This window comes from Saxophila tyrrhenica (genome assembly GCF_035928015.1).
Source record: "Saxophila tyrrhenica strain CCFEE 5935 chromosome Unknown scaffold_1, whole genome shotgun sequence".
NCBI lineage: Eukaryota > Fungi > Ascomycota > Dothideomycetes > Mycosphaerellales > Extremaceae > Saxophila > Saxophila tyrrhenica.
In genome coordinates, this window is record NW_027041733.1 from 1,801,484 (window position 1) to 1,822,361 (window position 20,878).

At 55.6% G+C, this 20,878-nt stretch overlaps 10 protein-coding genes across 10 annotated transcripts; 6 read left to right on the forward strand and 4 right to left on the reverse strand.

The window, feature by feature from the left end:
- Positions 1-72: 72 nt before the first annotated feature.
- Positions 73-1,691, forward strand: LTR77_000789 (uncharacterized protein; the record flags this gene model as incomplete). The annotated part of the gene is made up of 2 exons (XM_064798054.1): positions 73-792; positions 852-1,691. The coding sequence occupies 2 exons, from the start codon at positions 73-75 to the stop codon at positions 1,689-1,691; spliced, it is 1,560 nt and encodes a 519-aa protein (XP_064664288.1).
- A 202-nt stretch (positions 1,692-1,893) lies between these two features.
- Positions 1,894-3,525, reverse strand: LTR77_000790 (uncharacterized protein; the record flags this gene model as incomplete). Its single annotated transcript, XM_064798055.1, has 1 exon — positions 1,894-3,525. The coding sequence occupies one exon, from the start codon at positions 3,523-3,525 to the stop codon at positions 1,894-1,896; it is 1,632 nt and encodes a 543-aa protein (XP_064664289.1).
- An 896-nt stretch (positions 3,526-4,421) lies between these two features.
- LTR77_000791 (uncharacterized protein) lies at positions 4,422-5,821 on the forward strand (the record flags this gene model as incomplete). Its single annotated transcript, XM_064798056.1, has 2 exons — positions 4,422-4,937; positions 5,048-5,821. 2 exons carry the CDS (start codon positions 4,422-4,424, stop codon positions 5,819-5,821), a joined length of 1,290 nt encoding a protein of 429 aa, XP_064664290.1.
- A 1,131-nt stretch (positions 5,822-6,952) lies between these two features.
- On the reverse strand, positions 6,953-7,779 carry LTR77_000792 (uncharacterized protein; the record flags this gene model as incomplete). Its single annotated transcript, XM_064798057.1, has 2 exons — positions 6,953-7,249; positions 7,330-7,779. The coding sequence occupies 2 exons, from the start codon at positions 7,777-7,779 to the stop codon at positions 6,953-6,955; spliced, it is 747 nt and encodes a 248-aa protein (XP_064664291.1).
- Positions 7,780-8,158: 379 nt separating this feature from the next.
- AAD14 (putative aryl-alcohol dehydrogenase aad14) lies at positions 8,159-9,431 on the forward strand (the record flags this gene model as incomplete). Its single annotated transcript, XM_064798058.1, has 3 exons — positions 8,159-8,476; positions 8,537-9,272; positions 9,334-9,431. The coding sequence occupies 3 exons, from the start codon at positions 8,159-8,161 to the stop codon at positions 9,429-9,431; spliced, it is 1,152 nt and encodes a 383-aa protein (XP_064664292.1).
- A 455-nt stretch (positions 9,432-9,886) lies between these two features.
- Positions 9,887-10,944, forward strand: LTR77_000794 (uncharacterized protein; the record flags this gene model as incomplete). The annotated part of the gene is made up of 2 exons (XM_064798059.1): positions 9,887-9,952; positions 10,009-10,944. 2 exons carry the CDS (start codon positions 9,887-9,889, stop codon positions 10,942-10,944), a joined length of 1,002 nt encoding a protein of 333 aa, XP_064664293.1.
- Positions 10,945-10,996: 52 nt separating this feature from the next.
- LTR77_000795 (uncharacterized protein) lies at positions 10,997-11,659 on the forward strand (the record flags this gene model as incomplete). The annotated part of the gene is made up of 4 exons (XM_064798060.1): positions 10,997-11,071; positions 11,159-11,315; positions 11,379-11,454; positions 11,509-11,659. The coding sequence occupies 4 exons, from the start codon at positions 10,997-10,999 to the stop codon at positions 11,657-11,659; spliced, it is 459 nt and encodes a 152-aa protein (XP_064664294.1).
- A 632-nt stretch (positions 11,660-12,291) lies between these two features.
- Positions 12,292-14,473, reverse strand: LTR77_000796 (uncharacterized protein; the record flags this gene model as incomplete). Its single annotated transcript, XM_064798061.1, has 2 exons — positions 12,292-14,409; positions 14,459-14,473. 2 exons carry the CDS (start codon positions 14,471-14,473, stop codon positions 12,292-12,294), a joined length of 2,133 nt encoding a protein of 710 aa, XP_064664295.1.
- A 416-nt stretch (positions 14,474-14,889) lies between these two features.
- LTR77_000797 (uncharacterized protein) lies at positions 14,890-15,896 on the reverse strand (the record flags this gene model as incomplete). Its single annotated transcript, XM_064798062.1, has 2 exons — positions 14,890-15,790; positions 15,847-15,896. 2 exons carry the CDS (start codon positions 15,894-15,896, stop codon positions 14,890-14,892), a joined length of 951 nt encoding a protein of 316 aa, XP_064664296.1.
- A 2,559-nt stretch (positions 15,897-18,455) lies between these two features.
- Positions 18,456-20,343, forward strand: LTR77_000798 (uncharacterized protein; the record flags this gene model as incomplete). The annotated part of the gene is made up of 2 exons (XM_064798063.1): positions 18,456-18,525; positions 18,578-20,343. The coding sequence occupies 2 exons, from the start codon at positions 18,456-18,458 to the stop codon at positions 20,341-20,343; spliced, it is 1,836 nt and encodes a 611-aa protein (XP_064664297.1).
- Positions 20,344-20,878: the final 535 nt, after the last annotated feature.

The window sequence follows — 20,878 nt, forward strand, 5'->3', positions numbered from 1 at the left end:
GAACGCCACGCCCTGTGCCCTTCAATCAAAGTGTGCTTTCTTCAAGTCGGTAAGAAGGATCTGACGTACAAGATGAAGCTCCCCTGGCATTGCTTAGCATTTGTACCTCTGGTCGTTACATCGGCGGTACCAAGGAAACCGACCTCGCCAGACTGTTCGACCATTGCTACATCCATCAACCTGGCGAGCTACAATACCTGCTTTCTCAATGCCACTTACCATGCAGCCAACTCCATCAATATCTCCGATACCACTAACTCTGTCCCTTTCTGCGAGGTGTACAGCAGCATCTCCTATGGGCGAAACAATAACGACACCTTGGTCTCTGCCCTTTGGCTCCCGGACCCAGAGGACTATGCGGAACGCTTCATGGCCGTCGGCAACGGCGGCATGGCTGGTGTTATCGATACAGCCAATATGCTCACCCAGCTGAACTCCGGCTTAGGCTTCGCAGTTGCTGGTGGCGACGGTGGCCATGCTGCTGCCGACAACAATGGCGGAGGGGGCGAGCCTGGCGTCTACATCCCCTATCTCCATGATGCAGACCAGGTGGAAGCGTGGATCCACGACGCCATCGCGCTCTTCACGCCCATGGCACGAGAGACCACTGCAGCCTACTACGGACAGGCGCCGCAGCATTCTTTCTACGACGGATGTTCCACAGGAGGTGCTCAAGGATTTGCGCTGGCGCAGTATCATCCAGATTTGTTTGACGGGATCGTTGCCGGCAGTCCAGGGAACTGGTATAGTCATCTTGCTCTAAGCTTCTTGTGGAACGCTCAGCAGACCAATGTGAGTTACTATACCCGTAGGAAGCAAGCAGGATCTGACTTTCATGTTTGCGCATCAAGACTTCCAAGCGTAACCTAACACAAGACGTTCTCGAGTTCGTCACCAATGCTGTGCTCGATGCCTGCGACACACTTGACGGTGTTGCTGATCGTCTGATCGAAAATCCACTGCGCTGCAAGTTCGACATTCAGTCGTTGGCCTGCGAAAGCGAAGGCCTCAGCACCAGCGGCAACAACACTTGCCTCACCAAGCCCCAACTCGCCGCATCCGAAGCCATCTACTCAGGACCCGTCCGCTCAGACAACGCCAAACCGCTCTACCCAGGCTTCTCACTCGGCTCGGAGACAGAGTGGGCGCTGCAAGAAGGTCCGCTCGCAGAAGCATTCAGCATTCCCATCCTGCAAAATCTCGTCTACGACGATCTGGACTACGACAGCGATACATTCAACTGGGCTAGTGATGTCGGAGACGTCAACCGCCGTGCCGGAAAACACATAGATGAAATTAGCCCGGACCTCTCAGCATTTCGCGACGCTGGAGGCCGAATCATCGTGACGCAAGGCTGGGCAGATCCGTTTAATGCCGCACTCTGGCCGATTGAGCATTTGCATCGGATCGAGAAAGCGATGGGTGGCGATGTGAGCGAGTGGTTCGAGCTGTTCATGATACCGGGCGGTGGGCATTGTGGTGCTGCGAGCGGGTATCCGAGTGTGCCGGCGACGTATCACACGGTGGCGCCACTGGTGAAGTGGGTGGAGGATGAAAAGAAGCCGAAGCAGATCCGGAGTACAGCTGCGCCGGATGGGAGTGATGTGACTAGGAAGTTGTGTCCGTGGCCTCAGACGGCGAAGTATACAGGTGGGGATGAAGGAGATTGGAAGAATTACGTCTGCAAGTAGCGAGATAGAGACTGTTGTGTCGCTGTTGAGGCAAAGCTATTCCAGCGTATCGTACACTAGTCTACACCCCCATCATGCTACCAGTAATCGCTTGGAACGCAGCTTTGAAGACCTTCTTCCCGGAACAGTACGCAAGCCGTGACTTGTAAATTGTTGTCTCAATCAATCTTTGCACAGGCCTTCCATAAGCTACGCCGACACTTTAGTTCCACCAGAAGCTCACACTGATACTCGTCGTCAAGCTCTCCACATAATGCCACCAGCCAAGCGGCACATACAACGACTCGCCAGGGCCCAGAATCGCCTCGAGGTGGTCCGTTCCGGCGAAAGCAGGAAACCTTTCAAAAAGATCGCAACGTGCCCCTGTAACTGAGTCTGTGGGAGAAGATGACCCGCTCCTAAACAGAAGCTCCCTCGGACACATCGAAGAAACGTCGAGCTGCGAGGTATTTGCCATGCTGACCCCATTCTCATTCTCTCCGCGCGGGTACAGTTTGCCGGTGTCCGATGGTGGGAAGAGAAGGACGAATTTGTAGCCAACCACCTGGCAGAGGATGTTGTGATATGGGTCGGTGTGCAGCGGGGTCTTCGTGCCCTTCGGTCCGAACCAGACGTTGAGTTGAGGCTCGTCAAGCTGAGGTGTGGTGCCCAGACCGGAAGTGTGAGAGACGGCGCCAGTGGGTGGTGGTGGCGTGGTGTAGCAGTAGTCGGGGATGCTGAAGTCGGAGCGCAGAGATGGAATTTGGCTGAAGAGGTCGTGTTGCGCGAGGTAACCGATTTCGTCGGGATTTGCAGGTAGCAAGTAGTTGGTCAAGAACTCATGGAACGGCATTAGCCTTTGGCTCCACTCTGCGTCGGTGTACATCTTGCCCAGCTCGATAGGCACAACACGGTGACCGCCAAGGGTGCGGCCGAGGAAGTAGTTTGGATTTTGCCATTCTGTCGAGGCTGGCCAGTGTTCCAACGCACCGGGAATGATGAGAGGAGTGGTCTTGTGATCGAGGTGGCTTTGAAACGCTTCAAAGGTCAATGGTTCATTCTCATGGGCAGTGGGACTGCCAAGCTGGATCTTGTTTGGGCGCTCAATGCCAAAGTTGCTTGCAACTTGTGGAACTGCGTCTTGCGGGAGAAGCTTCTCCAGCTTTCGAAAAGCGTGCTCGAAGGTGGACCGTCGGCCAGGTGTTCCAGACATGGACATACCCACGTCGAGCTCTCTGACAACATCTGCGAACCAGCGGTCTGGTGAAGTCGTTGCGTTTTGCCTTTCGGATGCACTTATCATTCGTCGCTTAGATGTCAGCCCTTCCACTGCCACCGCACGCAGTATGAGCATTCTCGCCACTTTCGCCAGCGTCGCATCCTCCAGCAGCCGTCTCCAGCATACGGGCACTCTACTGTATGGCCAGGTGTGCAGCTTTTCCCTGGCGAGCTCCCAAACTTCGAAAGGGCGGGATGCGAGGGCCTGGAGTGGTCCGAATCCGCAGAGATGGATCGTTTCGTTCGGCGTCACATTGCTAAGCTCGTCGCGCAGTTCGTTTGAGAGTCTGGCTAGAAGATCTCCAGCGGTGGGCTCGTTCTCCTCGATCGATTCCAGCCCGTCAAGTGGGTGATCAGAGGCTTTTCGCTTCAGGTTGGAAGCTGGAGAGTTATTTGATGGTGGCTTCTCCCGGAAGAGCCCACATTTCGCTCTGAGCTGCTCGGTCGCTGCCTGAAGATCGGCGTATTGTTGTTGTATCCGGGAGGCGTCCTCATCCTGCGCCAGAACACGTTCAAAGAGCGGAGTCATCACGATGTTTGGGCGTTTGGAGCTCTGCCCGTTCGTCGGCAACGGCATGCTTCTCGATTTCCGGTGGCGGCGACAAGGAGACCGACGAGGTGCTATGGCGGAAGGTTGAACGCGGAGATGACGGGAGCGGAGCTAAGCGAGCGCCCAAGCTTTCAATCGCCAGAGATGGAAGGAGCGACTGGCTGATGCAAACCCAATTTGAACCTCACGTCTTGTCTCGTCTGCCACGGACTTCTTTGAAACTCCTTGTGTGCATTGGCAATTTGACAGGTTTCCAAAGCTGCAGCAGGACTGTCCTCCGCAGGCTCAAGGAGAAGCTTCTTGCGTCTTCCGGACTAGGCTCGTACCGTCATTGAGACAATGCTGGCGATCGAATGGAATCGTCTTCAATTGCACGTGTCTCGATTCGCATTTGATGGTCGTTGCACTTTGTATACAAACATACCTGAGGTTTGCTTCGCTGCGCTATGTGCTGAGCTTGCGCCAGATCGAGCAATCGTCGTGCATTAATCACGTTGGCGCATAGATATCTAGATGCTCGTAGACTCCCACGGTGCATGTAAGCCCGTCTTCTTGTTTCTCCTTCATGAATTCATACGAGCCATCATCCAGTAGCACAGTCTTGAAATGACGATGTGATATGTGCAAGGCTGTGAACTGAGCTGAAGCGAACAATGGGTTGTTGGGCATGAGAGTGTAAGTCGTTCTTTTGGCAGGAAGGACTAACACAAAAGAGGAAGGAGAAATCGGCCCGACCAGCAGCAAATGTGGTGGGAAAGTCCATCCGGCTCTCGAACGTGTGGGGAAGATACCACCTCACTTTCCATAGTATCCTGTGCCTCATATCTCTAACACCCCACCACCATCTGCCACCGATGCAGCAGCCACCAGCCCGCCGATAAGATCAGTCCGCCCAGGAGCCGCCGCACAGCAGCATCACCACCATGCTCGACCCTCTACCCCCACCCCCCGCCTTCCTAGTCTCGCTAACGAAGCCGCTCGCGGATCGCCTCAACCTACATACCCTCCCGCTGCATATACACGAGGTCCTACTCGCAGCGTTCATATACACCTTCATCTGCACGATCGTCTCACCAGTCCTCTCGGCGCGCCTGTGTCCGCAAACCTACCCCCGCCTCTCGCGACGAGCACGGCTGAACTGGGATGTGCACGTGGTCTCTTTTGCGCAGGCATGCATAATCAATGGACTGAGCTTGTACGCCATATGGTTTGACGAGGAGAGGAAGTCATGGAGGGGTGTTGGCGCAAAAGGGCAGGAGTGGAACGACGCTTGGGAAGGGCGATTGTGGGGATACTATGGCTTCGGTGGATTATGCCAGAGCTTCGCGCTGGGCTACTTCCTGTGGGATCTTTGCGTATGTGCGAGCCATGTGAGCATTTTTGGTTGGGGCATGGTGGCGCACGCTGTCAGTGCCGTGGCGGTCTTTGGGCTGGGTTATGTATGTCTCTTTCGTTCTAACGTCTTCCTTCCTCTGTCCTCTCGCATGATGTTCCATTCTCTGATCTTACGTGGGATGTGAAACAATCGAGTGCTGACGTTCTGCGATAGCGACCCTTCATCTACTTCTCCGCCCCAATCTTCTTACTCTACGAGCTCTCGTCGCCCTTCCTCAACATTCACTGGTTCTGCGACAAGCTCCACCTCACCGGCTCGATCTACCAAGCAATCAACGGCGTGTTCCTGGTCCTAACATTCTTCTCCTGCCGTCTGGTCTGGGGCATCTACTCCTCCACATGGGTCTTCCACGACATGTTCCACCTTGTCCGAACCGGGCACTCCGATTTCGTGCTTCGGGTTCCAAGCGGCCAGCTGAAGACCTACTCGACCGAGGAGCTTCTACGCATCGCAAGAGACCGTGAAGGGCAGACCACGGCGTTCAACTATGAGCAATACACACCGCTTTGGATTCCGATCGTCTACTTTGTGAGCAACCTCGTCCTGAACAGCCTCAATCTTTTTTGGTTTAGCAAAATGATCCAAACCATCCGCACGCGCTTTGAACCGCCGTGGGGCACTAAGGGTGTTGGGCCGGACAAAGTGCACTACCAGCCCGTTGCATCTGAGGACGAGGACAGCGATCTCGGCATTGGCGAGCCTGGAAAGGTCAAAGACCGTGATATGCCGGATGCCGACGAGGCAAAAACGCCTGCGGGAAAAGGTAGCATTAAGGACGCACGCGAGCGAGCCGAGCACGCACTCAATGGGTCGACGGAAACTCTTGGAGACACGAGAGTGGCGAAGGGCGTCAATGAGGATGGTGGTGCAACTGTGGAAGTGTCAGGGACGGCAAGGAAGAGTGCCCGGAGTCGGAGGAAAGGGTGAGATGGCGGCTCTGCGTTTCCTGCTTCACTGTGAGGTGCTTGTCGACCGACACGATGTGGAATCCATCCACCGAATGTGCTGTTGGTTGGAAGCTTGGCAACGGAAAGGCGATGGCCTGGAATCAATCGCACATGAGTTTCGAGTGGGTTAGACGGCGGTTGATTGGTTTCACACCCGAGGCGGTCTGTTTTTCGAGCCAACTGGCTTTTGAAGGGGTAGGTGAGATGCGCTCAAGATTCGGCGGAAGTGATTTGCCAGCTTGGATAGACCATTATTATCGAAATTCCATTACTTGCAAAGCTGGACTCGACACGGTTGTGCCGTGCTGTCACCTCGACTCCTGGTTAGGCGCTGTGTGTGTTGAGGAGCATGCAACTGCTGTGCCGCAATGTTCAGCTGTCCGCTAAGGCCTATCAAAGACGGGATGTGCATAAGAGCCTACGCGCCTGAGCTGACGTAGGCGCTGGCATGCCGATGCTGCAATTTGTGCCTGATGTTGGTACTGGACGGGCGGCTGCCACTGCTCTATAAAGCTTCCGAAAGTCTGCATGTTTTGTCAGTAAGTGCCGTCCGAATTATTCTCACCAGACTTGCGTCCCAGTCCAGCCTGGCGCCATCATACACATTCTCTGCCGACGGTCTTCTTCAGCGCTGGAAACAAGCTCGAGAGCATGGCCACAACTGTTGCCCACATCCGCATCGCCGTCTACAAAGGAGAACCTGTGGATTACCAAGAGTTCCGGCACACAGCTCTGTGGATCCAATTTCAGGATCAAACGCCCGACACCCTTATCCACATCGTCGGGCCGCGGGGAGATGTCTAATTGCAGGTCAGAGAGAACTATAACCCGCTAGAGAGCGCAAGTTTGGCCAAGCTTGTTGATGTAGGCTTCGTCCAAGTCCGGACTACATCCGCTCAGCTGGTCGGTGTTGTGAGAGCGGTCCGCTTGGAGAATTCGAATCGAGAGTTCAATTGTCAGACTTGGGTTGGGGCGGTGTTGGACAGGCTAAAGCAGCGTGGGATGTTGTCATCGCAGGCCTGCGAGGCTGGACTGGATGGTATGGCGGATGCCATCGCAGATGCTGCAGATGAGGAATAGAGTCTGGCAGAAGATCCAACGACATCTGCCTTCACGGCATCTGCCAGCGGATAAGAGCCTGGAACGTCACGAGCTCGTCGTAGTACGGGTCAGCAAACACCGTATCGGCGAAGCTTTTCCAGTCTTTGCAGCTTGTCCCACGCTCGAAGAACTTGACATACTCCCAGTACTCAGGGTACCATCCAGCAAACTCCCAGTCCAGTAGCGCCTTAATAGTGCCGTTCTCGACGATGATATTACGGGGGTTGAGGTCGCCGTGGGTGAAGACCACACGATGGTCAGTTCGCAAACTTCTCGAGATCGAAGTCCGGATGGCGGGCGGCGTGGCCTTTTATAGATCGAGAATGAAGGTGTTGAACTCGGCTTCTGTCTCGAAGGGCCCGCCACTGTACGGGGAGTACCGTCTACAATCCAGCGTTGGTCCGCCTCCGCAAGCTCCAATGCTAGATTGCTCGGGCGGTACCTGGATCGCATGGTCGTGACTATCTGGCGAAGCTGCAAGGCGATGCTTGTCTTCTGCTCGGCAGACATTGTCGGCCAGATATCCTCAAGGGGTTGACCAGGGATGAAGTCCATACAGATCTCAATGCCGCCTTCGCGAAGGCTGCGCGTCTCGTGAACGACGGGTACTGGCATTTGTAGCTCCCGTCCAAACTTCAGCGCATGTGCTTCTCCGATATTCACTCGACAGCCGTATTTCAGGACTCTGTTGTTCGGCTGCACCACGACACGGCAGCCCGCATTGTCGGCAAGTGTTGCTGTCGTATCTGCCGCAGCATCAGATCTGCTTGTGACTGCCTCTGAGAAAAATCCATTGCCTGCCTCAGAACCCCGGTCGGGCCAGATAAGGTCCGCCATGGAAAGGATGGAGTGAAATGTGTAGCACGGCGTGCACCTCTGGTATAGCCGACTCACACTGCTCCGTTTCGGCAGAGCAGCGACCCCAGCAAGGTCGTACCTGACTAGCGGGCCCCCGCGGACGGCAATGACGACCATGAAGCTTGAAGCTGGAGATATCGATCTTAACACCGCTGCTGCAACTGCAACTTCTTGCATCAAGTAAGGTAATTGAGCGTTCACCGTTACTTCAAGGTTCGAGGCAATTTCAAAGCAACTATTTCCCACTCAAAACTCGTTTCTTCTCCTCTCAATTCACCATTCAATTACTGCTTGACAAAACCCCAACAACTTTCCAGGTTACCTCCTTCACCACAACAACACTAACAATCCACCCACCATGGCCGATATGTTCCAGCCAGCGCCCGAGCCCGAGACCAAGCTCGGGCGGTACAGGATCCTGTCCTCGACGGCAGGTATCAGAGTTTCACCGCTGCAGCTTGGTGCCATGAGCATCGGCGATGCCTGGGAAGGTATCCTGGGCAGCATGAGCAAGGAGAACTCCATGAAGCTGCTCGATGCATTCTACGATGCTGGCGGTAACTTCATTGACACGGCCAACAACTACCAGGATGAACAGTCCGAGAGTTGGATCGGGGAGTGGATGAAGAAGAAGGACAACCGCGATATGATGGTGATCGCCACCAAGTATACGACCGTGAGTTCTATGGGTGATTGACATCCATTGAGAAGGATCGACTGATAAGATGTTACATAGGGCTACGCAAACTACAAGCTCGGCAAGAACAAGACTGTCAACTACACCGGCAACCACAAGCGCTCTCTCCACATGTCCGTCCGCGACTCTCTGAAGAAGCTCCAGACCGACTTCATCGACATCCTCTATGTCCACTGGTGGGACTGGACCACCTCCGTCGAAGAGCTGATGGACTCTCTCGACATCCTCGTTAAGCAGGGCAAAGTCCTCTACCTCGGAATCAGCGACACCCCGGCCTTCATCGTCAGCGCTTGCAACACCTACGCCAAGGCCCACGGCAAGACGCAGTTCAGCGTCTACCAGGGCCGCTGGAACATCATGCTCCGCGACATGGAGCGCGAGATCATCCCCATGTGCCGGCACTTCGGCATGGCAATTGCGCCTTGGGACGCTATGGGGGGTGGGAAGTTCCAGAGCAAGAAGGCGATGGAGGAGCGGAAGAAAAATAACGAGGGCTTGCGCAACTTGACTGGCCCGGGACAGAGCGAGCAGGAGGCTAAGATGAGCGAGGCGCTGGAGAAGGTCGCCGGCGAGCACGGGATCGAGTCGGTGACCGCCATTGCGCTGGCTTACGTGATGGCGAAGGCGCCATACGTCTTCCCAATCGTCGGCGGGAGGAAGATCGAGCATTTGAAGGACAACATGAAATCGTTGGAGATCAAGCTCACTGAGAAGCAAATCGAGTATCTGGAGAGCATTACGCCGTTTGAACCTGGGTTCCCGAATAACTTTGTTGGTGAGTACAGTGGCGAGTGGGTACGGACTGTATTGAATCATGGCTGACGTTGTTTCTACAGGCGAGGACCCGCACGTCACCGGCAAGAGTGGGATGATTGTGTCTGGAGCAGCTCACATCGACTATGTGCTCCAAGGAAAGCCGATTGGCCACGAGTAGACGAGAGAAGTGGTCTCATGATAGCTATGAGGAACGAGACGTGAGCATCTATAGAATATCAGACACAAGCAAAAGGGATGGTCAAAGTATGTAGGTCGGACTAACGGCAGGCTGTTCGAAGGCATTAGCTCGTCGTAGTGGCGGATATAGGTTTGATGCCAGAAGTATAGTCTAGAACTACGGTCTGAACCAAGATTTGGCGACGAAAGCTTGAGTTTGTCTTTCGCTTCACCACCGTTCCGTTCTGCGTCTCATGAATTCCTCTGCTGCAACACAAGGTACATCTCAATGTCTCGTATGGGTGTGTCGTTCAGAGAATGCTCTGGCGGGGTTCCACCTCGAGACCAGCCCGGCAACATGGAGCATGATTGAGGTCATCGAACATAGCCATTGATAGGAGAGAGATATATCTCTACCATATACATTGAGCAAAAGCAGAAATAAATACCGCAACAATGGCTACCAACGGCACCAATGGAACAAATGGCAATGGCCACCCCAAGATCGAGGACATCGTCATCGTAAGCTCCCTCCAAAACCCCCAAAACAACCATCATCTCACTCTCGCCCAACCCAGGTCGGCGGCTCCCTCGGCGGCCTCATGGCCGGCGTTGCCCTCAAAACCCACGGCTACAACACCACCATCCTCGAACGCACAAATGCTTTTCTCTTGGAAAACCAAGGCGCCGGCATCGTAGCCGGCGGCGACACGATCGAGTACTTTAAAAAGTACGACCGGACCGGTAAACCCGTCGCTGTGCCGAGCTATAAACGCTTGTATCTGAACAAGCAGGGTGATGTTATCTATGAGAATGAACAGAGGCAGAATATGACGTCTTGGGATTTGACGTATTATTTGTTAAGGGCGAATTATGATCGGGTGGAGAGTGGGTATTTGCAAGGAGCGAAGTTGCCTGAGAGGAGAGAAGGGGATGGGGAGGTGAGGTATCGGTATGGGTGTACGGTTACGGATGTGGTTGAGGAAGGGGAGGTCGTGAGGGTTGTGTTTAAGCGGAAGCTGGAGGATGGGACGGAGGAGGAGGAGAGTTTGACGACAAAGTTGCTGGTTGCTGCTGATGGACCGAGTTCGACGACACGGTCGATTCTGGAGCAGGGGATTGAGAGGAAGTATGCTGGGTATGTGGTGATTCGGGGGACGGTGCCGGAGGCGGAGGCGAGTCAGGAGGCGTTGGATGTCTTTCGAGAGAGGTTTTGTTTTGTAAGTATGCGTTTGGCTGAATTGTTGACGTCTGCTGATATTGTGACCAGTTCCACGCACCGGGTAAGGTTGGGTAAGGAGTCTGGCGAGGGCAGTAGAATTGACTTTTGGTGTATAGGTATCCAGAACCTCACCTACACCATCGCCGGCGAGAACGGCAACACAGAGCCTGGCCACCGACTGTTGAACTTTGTCTGGTACGCGAATTTTGATGAAGGCAGCGAGGACCTGGAGAGAATCATGACAGATAAGAATGGAAGGAGAAGACGAATAACCATCCCACCCGGTGCGTGATTGTCAACTGCCTGCATTGAAGCTTATCGTTGTTGATTGACGGGCGACAGGCATGATCACATGGGAAGCCTGGGAACTGCTGAAGGCAAAGGCGGTGGACAGGTTGCCGCCGCAGATGGCAGAGATGGTAAGAGACAAAGGGCGTTGTGCAGATGACTCCTTAGCAATGATGTTGGTGAGACATATGCTTACATGTTGATTGCTTCTTACACAGGCCAACAAGTCGACAAACCCGTTCGTACAGGCGATTACGGACGTGAGCAGTCCAAAAGCTGTTTACATGAGCGATAAGGTGGTTCTGGTTGGCGATGCTTTGGCAGGGTTTCGACCACACACCGTGGCGTCGACCAGCCAGGCAGCGTTCGACGTCAGTAAGTGTCTCCGATTTGACGGAACTCAGCTAGCTGCTTGTTGCTAATGTTGTTGTCCCATAGTGTGCCTCGTCGATTGGCTCGATGGCAAGACTGACCGGAAGGAGTTCATCAGCAGTGTGATGCAATACTCACGGCTGTAAGTATTACTTTCAGCACGAATACTTCAACGGTTGGCTGACACCTGGAGCAGCATTCAGAGTCGAGGCATCTACATCGGCAACCGCAGTCAGTTCGAGACGTTGGACATCAACGACTACATCGAAGATCGGAACCTGATGAGCACTCTGCGGAAAGACCTGGTATATCCCGAGTGGACCAAGAGAGGGTTGGACTCGATGTGAGCTGGCGGAACATTGCTCGGTCGCAGAACCCTGCGTGTTTTCGTTCGATATGCTGGCCTATACCAGTTACTTCTTTGCAGGCCAATAGCTTGCACGAGCCGTACTGCTGCTCGCACCGTATCACTGCCGCAAGATCCATAATCTGACAATATGTCCTGTGTCCCCGTATATCCTGACCACCCGGAGCCCTCCCTCTCCATACCGCCGAAGATCTTGGGCCTCACCGCACATTTTGTACGACCCAAAAACATTCCATGCGTCGCACACCATCGCCGCGTTCCGGACTGCTCTCCGGATGAACGTGCATTGTCTGCGAGCTCCCGGGACTTCGGAAAGGGTCGGGAGGGAAGAACTGTGCAACTCGCGGGCTCCGAGCCGGGACCCTGCGTCGTGGTAATGGTGACCCGATAATTGGAATAGGCGTGATCTGATCATGTTTGTTCCCGTTGTGCGACTGGCGCGGCAGAGCGCGGATGTTGTGAAGCATTGGCGGTAAATGTGAGGACGGCGCATGCGTATCATATGCTCTTCAGCGCCTATCAATTATTGAGTGGGTCTTCGTAGATGGCCGCCTGCTGTAGCCAACATGAAGTGTGCGGCAACGCGGACCGGTCGACCGTGGGTGCTCGCCCTCACATCCACGGAGCCTCAGGAGGCCTGTAGTCCTGATCCAGCTTCTCGTCCCACTTCCATGCCCTCAGCGTCTCCGCCCCCACGCTTCTCTTGTTGGCTAGAGCTTGGCGTTGAAGCTCATTGACCGACTCGTCTGGTGGCTCGAGATGCCCTTTGCTCGCCTGGGTTGTCAGCTCTTCAAGCTGTTTCGTCGATAGCGACGTTCTGCGAATGTGACGCCACAGCTGCCTGGCAGAGTCCGATCGCTCGAGGTTTGCTTCGTCGTTAGCACAAGGCTCTGGTGAGAAGGGACGCGCTGAGCCCGAGAGTGAAATGGTCGTCTTTGCCAGCGAGAGCACTGGAGGTGCGGCAATGACAGGGCGTCCGAGAAGTCCTTGCTCTTTGAGCTTGGGCTTTCTTTCCATCGTTCTAGGAGTCGATGGCATCTCACGTGGCTGTTCCCGAGCAGCCGGCGTGCTAGGAGCCGTAAAATTAGTAGCAGGCGGCGGGTTAGCAGACGGAACGACGTCAAGCTCGCTGTCGGTGACGATAACAGATGGGTTGACGTCTTCACCGCGATGCTGATCGCATGCCACCATCTTCTCCATCAGCGAATCCCGAATCTGGCGTACGGCGGGCTCATCTTTCGCAGCATTGTCGATATGTCGTTGCAGCATGTCCACTGCATGCGCAGCTGAGTATGTGGCAGCCAGATACTGCGCCAAGGCAACATGTACGTCTGACGATGAGCCCAACGTGGCATCCAGACCAACAACGCTCCATCGTGATTCCGTCTTAGGCCGTTTTACCTTGCAGATGTGACGAACGGTGACCACGTTGTCGGAAGGCAGCAAGCAGTGCCTGTAGCGTGCCTCGAGGTGAAGAATCTCCATCTTCAAGGTCCCAATCATGCTCTCCAGTTCCGCGAGTAGTGAGTCCGGGTCGGGGTCAACTGAGCTGTCTCGAATGCGAACCCTTGGGACATGCACTTTGATGAACAGCGAGCATTGCTGGCCAATCTTCAAGTCCTTGAATGTCTTCTGTCCAATCACTTCGCGGACACTGCAGCCTCCAACAGGCTTGAAACAGAGTCTGAGGCTTGAGATGCTTCCGCAGACGTTTCGAGCTGTGCTTGAGCCCTCAGTGTCATCAATTGGGTGTGATCTCGCAGAGACAACGGTTGAGGTTCCGGTGGATGTTTGGCCTGATGTGTCGAGAGTCGTCGGCATTGGCCTCACGGTAGTCTCCATAGCCACCCAGATATCATGCTTCGAATGCAGATCGACCGCGCTGGAGCTCAAGGCCACGCACAGCTCAATGCAAGGAACGTGCAAAGAGATCGGCGTGGACTGTGGCAGTGGAGGTAGCTCTCTCTGGGGTGGTGGCCGAGGCGTTTGATTAGGTGGTGGCGAAGAAGACGGAATAGGCGAAAGACGCAGGCTAGCCAGCTCGCCATGTTGTCGTGCGTAGTCCGGGGTGTTGCTCGCGGATCCCTCTCCCAATGCCTCGTTCGTAGACACAGTCGAGCCGGTGAACGAGCGTTGCACGGTCGAAGGTACAAAGCTTACCGAGGCCGGCGTCTGGTCAATCCCACTGTCAATGCTGGCTCGCGCGATCTCGAAGCTGTGTGAGCGTTTGTCAATCTCCTGGCTTGGTTTGCGGCGACCAGACAGTCTCCGTGCCAGGCTGGTGTCAGACTCGGTTGGTCGGACGGAGTGTGAGCTCTTGGATCGGTTCCCGATGCCCTGCTTGACCCTTGACAGCATGCGACGGCTGACTGACTTCTGGCGCTGCATGCGGGATGAAGAGGATGGAGTTGCCAGCGGCGCTGGTTCTGTGGCATATACATCCGCTCTCGGTGCTGGAGTCTGTTCCCGGGGCAGCTGGTGGTTACTGACAACAGTCGTCGATGAACTGATGGGTGTAGCATGGTGATCTTTCGTACAGTGCGCATGGACACACGGTGGAGGTATGTCTGCAAAGACGGCGTGCTGCCTCAAGTTCTCTCTCGTCTTGCGGACCTTGAGTGGCGTGTCCGGGTTCCTGCATGCTGAGTGATCGCGCTGGCTGCTCAGCGCAGGTTTGTTGTTGGGCGACAGTCGCGAGAAGGCCGGACGGCTAGAGAGTGGCGATTGATTCTGTTGATGTCAGCCTGTAACGATTTGGGTGGCCATTAACCTGGCTGACCTCCTTGTTGGCCATTCCAGCTCACTCCGCGTGGCACTCGAGCCAGACTTTGCATTACAGTCTTCCTCGAGATATTGAAGATGTCATCAAGCAAGTGAAAGTACCGAAGTTGACCTCTCAGAGCACCTACCTGCGGATTTCACAGCGTCTATACCGCTGGAAGTTGCACGTCTACACACAACACGCTCGCGAGGAAGTGACGGCTTCCAAGTGTCATCGCTGCAAGCACTGAGCTTTGTGGCGAGCAGATCATGCTTGCCGTGTACAGGTCGGCGGATGCTCAATGCAGCGTCTTCCGCAGCTCATACGCCATGGCGAGCCTGTCCTTTATGCATTTGAAGCAAGCCGCTTCTCAAGACGATTTACTTGAGCTCATCGTGAAACAGCATCCTCTCTGGACTTACAGCGAGCCTCTCCAGCCACTGACTTCATCAAGACCCATCCCGTAAGCTCGTCAACACCTCCCCAACACCCTCCGCATCCATTTTAGAAAAGCACAGCACATCATCACCCTCGCCCCCATAAAGCGCACTCTCGGAGATGCTCGCCTGCACACTCTTCCTCACCCGATCCTCCCACACCCCTTGCCAGTTCCACTCTCCGGGTTTCCGCGCACCCCCGGGCTGCTGTCGTGGTGACATGCTGCGCTCAGTGGGCGTTCGACTGCCACCACCCGGTGAGCTACGCGAGTCTTTCCTCCCGTGGACCTTCGCCCGGTGGCTCCTCCAGGCGTGCCATGCGCCTGTGTTCGCCGCGGCTTCGAGTGGGACGGAGTCCAGAAGAGCTTCGGTGCTGAAGACGATCCGCAAGTACTGCAGCACTTCAATGATGTGCGGTGGGTGCCTCACACCCTCGCTGTGGTTCGATTCGGCTGCTGCATTGTGCTCTTCCTCCCCGCGCCGTGTGCTGTCGGCTCCTTTGTTGTCGCCCCCCTCTCTCATGCCCCCAAACCATTGTGGAAAGCCATGCCTCAGGCTAAGCCCGCCCGGTGGTAATCGATCGTCGTCTGCAGCACTCGCCGTCTCAGCACCTGTGTCTCGAGTGCTGTAGGAGTATGTTGTCAGAGGTGTCACTAGTGGATGGAACACGTCGTTGAGGATCGTGACGATCGGCGGAAGAGCGGGATATGCGTCAGGGAAGTCTACGTGGAAGCGGAGGACCGCGTTGGCGTATGGTCCTGCAATAGAGATGTGGGCATCAGTAATGCTGTAGCCGAGGATTGGATATGGCGACCTGCCTTTCCGTACGAAGAGCAGGCCAGCCCATATCAAGGGATCGTCTGGTAGTGGTGCCACGTAGATGCCCTTGGGGAACGCATGTTTGAGACTCGCACTTCGTCATGTCAGAGAGCTGCGCGACCACGCACGCGAGGCTGAATGCAGGCGTACAAATCAAGACACAACTTCTGCTTTGTGTATGCAGGGCCGAGCGTGCTCATGTTGGAGCGTGGTTGACGACTGTGCTGTGTTGGACGACGAGCGCATCAAGACGAATATGGATGAAGTTCACTTGTACCGAGGCGCATCGTCCGCGAATAAGGCGCGCATGCAAGATGAGACATTGGGTTGGAATTATGCGACCGCCTTCAAGCCCAACGAGGTGCATGAGGAGTCAACTGTCGCTTGAGTGGACGAAGTCGTATGAGCTGGCTGCAAGACATTCTGACGAGTCGTTCTGCGAGAGAACGGAAGAAGCTACATACACAGCCTCACGGTCGATTGCAATCATCAAGTTGTGACGGGCAATTTTGACCTGCAGCGCGAGAGACATGTGTTTTTCCATGAGCGTGAGGACGAGCACGTGAAGGATCCAACTCTCCTCGCAAAACACTCTCCATGCCCTCATTGGCCAATTGTCAAAGCACACCGCCATGTATATTGCTTCTGGTGCGTACGTGGGAGTACATATACCTGTACGCTCGTTCGTCACGCGGACAATAGAACCCCCACAGCGCATCCTCGATGCGGCACGATGAAGAAGTCGGTGAAGCCTGATCGAGTAATCTCGTAGATAATCCTGAGAACATTCTCAAGGGCGCCACATAGCAGGGACCCAATCTCGCACCACATGACTGCTCCGACCTGTCGGAAACCGCAGTGTCACACGGCCCGAAAGGAAAACGCTGGTGACCGGTAACGCTGTCACACCAGTGGCACAGCACAGCGCGGCCGCCATCCGACGGACAGGGGAGGGGTCAAACGTGAAAATGATGTGTCGATTCGATGAGCGCTTGGCAACTTCCGTGGTCCTCGAAGGCATCTGCTTTCATGCGGACGGCCGCGGGGGCATTCGTTTGTCCTTTGAGCGGGAGAGTGCGCATCCGAATGGAGGTCGTTCCGTGGTAGGTTTGAACCTTGCCTTGCATTGACTATGCACAGCGGCTGGAAGCTTCACGATCTTTGGCTCCTGCGAGCGGAAACCGAGATGACGCTGGCGAGATTTGCATGCCATGCGCCTGGCGGCAAGCCATGCCTGTTGACTCGTACCACGTCGGTGGTAGCTCAAACGGAGGAAGTGAGGCGTCGTTCTAGCGGTAGAAGAATGGAACGGTTGGATCGCCAGGGATAGCACGAATCACAGGCCGTAGGCTGCTTCTGCGAGGCTGTCGAAGGAAGCAGCACGGTTAGCTCCATCGGCAGTGCATACGCGAGGGCTAGTGTGTCGCGTGGGTGGCATGGATGCGAATGCACTGTGCGCGGCCTTGGGGAGAGGCCGAGAGGCGAAGGGGCAGGGGGTGGGAGTAGTCTGCTGCAGCGGCCTGTCGGACGGGGATTTTCGCCACTCGCAAACGCAATGTGGACGTGATGCTCGTTGCGACGGATATCTCCATGCTCCAAAATTGACTTGTCGCGGGAGTCTGTGGCCAGGCGGAGGCTAATCCAACGTCGGCTCCTGAACCCGCGCAAGCCGGATCCAGAGGAGGCCCAAGAAACCTTACTCGAACCCACCCACCCTTGCGTCTCTGTCAGGAGGCCGCAAATCCAATTCACCGCTCTTTGGCCGGCCGTCATCGTGAGTGGGCTGTGAAGGCACCGCATCGCTGACTCGCCCACCGCTGGCCATCACACGCCCGCCGACACCCAACCAAGGGCCTGTCGTCAGACGGCGCCGGGCAAGGTTGTTCGGGGGCAGGATGGTCTGCTGACCGCACCACGGTATGTAGGGCTGAGGACGTGCAGAACGTCGCGGCTCTCGCCTGGCAGTGTCGTCGGCAGAGGCAGAGGCAAGTCAGGAACACCTCTCTCGTCCCGTCCTCCCCGACCTATCACAGCGCGCTCCCACCGCCCCGGACTGGCTCGCCTTAGCCTCCTGCACGGTGAAGCCAAAAGATGAAACTTCGTGGATCGACCTTATGACATCGACTGGGACCTCACTTCCGCGCCCGCCGTTGCCCTCATGCCTCCCGCCGCCGGGCCTCTGACACTGTCCATGCCCACACGCCCGTCCCAATGGCTGCACGTTGCGCGCCGTTTGTCAGGGGCCTTCCTTGCCTTGGGCTCTATCCCGCACATTCGGTTTGTGTGCATGAGGCAGAGCCCGCGCCCGCTGCCCGTGTTGTGCCACACCTTCTCCCTGGGAGGTGCCGAATTTAATCAGCCATGCCTGCCCCCGAAGTCAGCCAAAACGTTCGCCTTGACGATTGGGCCGTGACACCTATAGGTAATCCGTCACTTTTTCCCGTCTTCTCTTCCCTTCCGTTGCTTCTCGTTCTACATGCCTCCATTGGTGGCCGACCCTCAGTCCCACCGCCAAACGACCACGTTCACCTTGCTGCGTCACGAGCGCGACCAGCGCATCCACGCCACCGCCTTGTGATCGGGAGGCTTCCTCATATGACAACAAAGGGCCGCACCATTCGCCGACCTTGTGGATGCCACCTGCGCAACCAAGCAAACCTACTTCACTTCATCTTATCGATTAATACCACCTGGTTGTCGCCTAAACCGACAAGCATACCTACACCGCTCAGGTTCTCTTCGATTCTTGCCTGCACAACATGACGTACAACTATCAGACGGGTCGGACAGACCCAAAAGCATTCCCATATCGACAGTTGACCATCCTCGGTGAGCCCTCACACGTCCTGCGTTTGATATGAAGTCAAGCTAACGAGAACAGCAATATGTCGGATATGCGAACCGATCGCCTTCATGTCGATCTTCCCATATATCTACTATATGATCAAATCATTCCACATAACCGACGACGACGACCGAATTTCCGAATATGCCGGCATGGTCACCTCTGCCTTCGCGCTTGCCGAAGCCTTCTCGAGCTCGATATGGGGCAGGCTGAGTGACAGGTTCGGCAGGAAGGTGATCCTGCTCACAGGACTGGCTGGGACGGGAATCAGCATGCTGGCATTTGGATTCGCACAGTCGCTCCCAGCAGCGTTAATAGCCAGGGCATTGGGAGGGTTGCTGAACGGCAACATTGGGGTGCTACAAACCACTGTCGCGGAGGTGATCAAGAACGACAAACATCAGACCGTCGCATATGCGCTCATGCCGACGATTTGGTGTGTCGGCGCTGTTGTCGGATCAGCACTTGGCGGTGCTCTGGCGGACCCAGTGCGCAACTACCCGGATCTCTTTCCTCCAGGTGGATTGCTGGAGCGCTTCCCGTACCTTCTGCCGAACCTCCTGTGCGCCGTGGTGGTCGTTATTGGCATTGTCGTTGGGATCCTGTTCCTGGAAGAGACGCACGAAGATATGCAGAAGCGCAGGGACCCTGGGCTGGAGATTGGCAAGTGGCTCGAAGGACGGATCAGGAGGTCGATCGCTCAAGCTTCCGCGCAAGGGTGCAAAGCGGAGTATGCCGGTGAAACACACACTCTCTTGCACGACGACGACGATCAACCGCCGAACTACCGGAGTGCGGCATCTTCTCCCGGCCTGCAGGCGACCGCTGTCAGTTTGCCCCCGCCATACCAGAGCATTGACGGCGCCGGCAACAGTTCGGAATTTGCCTTGGACGAGGGGGCTCTGGAGGCGGCTGACTACACGAGTAACACAAGGAAGCACAGCCCCAGCGTGTGGAACGCACTCACCCCTCAAGTCGTCCTCAACATCGCCGGATACGGCATTCTAGCCTACCACACCATTTCCGCCGAACAACTCTTACCTGTCCTCTTCAGTTTGCCGGAGTCCGAGCAACCCGCTCACCTGCCGATATGGTTCACCGGCGGCTTCGCGCTCGACACCAAGACCATCGGCGGCATCCTCTCGATCCAGGGTGTCATTCAGATCGTCTCCACAATGTTTGTGTTCCCTTTTGTCCAGTCGAAGCTCGGCACACTCGCCACTTACCGCTTGGTCGTACTCACCTACCCGCTCCTCTACATCCTAGTCCCTTACTTGACCCTGGTCTCGACGAGCCTCCGGATGCCAGCGATCTACGCAGTTCTGGTCTGGAAGGTCACTGCACAGGGTTTCGCCTTCCCGTCGAACAACATGATGCTGGCCAATGCCACACCAAAGGGAGCACTGGGCACTTTCAACGGCATCGCGCAGTCTTCCGCGAGCTTCGCAAGAGCCATCGGACCTAGCTTGTCCGGTCTCCTCGAAGCAGCCGGGCTGTCCCGTGGTATGCTGGGCCTGCCCTGGTGGTTCACTGCTCTGATCGCAGTCGTGGGCGCCGTGCTGAGCCTCTTCATGGTCGAGCACAAGCGCGAGCCACAGGATCCAGAGAAGTTCGACCCCGACGATTCGGACGCGATGCATCCGGCTTTGAGTCCCGACGCTGCAGCGCTGGTCGCTGCAGACAGCACGAGCGCGCCTGAAGAGTGCGTGATGTCGAGACCGACCTCTCCACTTCTGGTGCGAATGAGTCTCGACATGCGCCGTGAGGCTCGACAAGAAGCCCGGCAGAGCAATCGATGGTGATTGCCCTCCTCCTCCTCCACTCAACACGTTCAGTTCCGCACCCACCACTTTTATAGATGACATTTCCGGGCGGCTATCTGGGCGATCAAACTTGCAGCATGGATTCTTCCACAGGCGTTCAAAAAAACAGTTCTAACACTCGCTCACGCGAGAGGTTGCACGAAAAGGAGAGGGAATTCCTCAAAGGGGTTCAAGGGGTATTACTGGGAGGCTATCTGAGCGATATTTGTTGTTGTTGCTGCTGCTTTTTTTTACACCTGCGAACTTGCATACTACAACTGGCGCGTTTTGGACTTTGCTATATGATACCCTCTGGGAGACGGAGAGAGATGGACAATGGATTGATATATTTAGAGATTTAGTGGTGTGCTAGAAGTGCAATCAGAGGCCGAAGGGCAGTTCGAAGGCAACTTGATTTTCTTCATGCAAGTCGCGCTTGCTTTTTTCGCTGTGAGCGGATGTTTTGACACAGCTGTACGCGTGCGAGATAAGAACTTCCACTTTGATTTGTACACGAAGATACGACCACGATCAT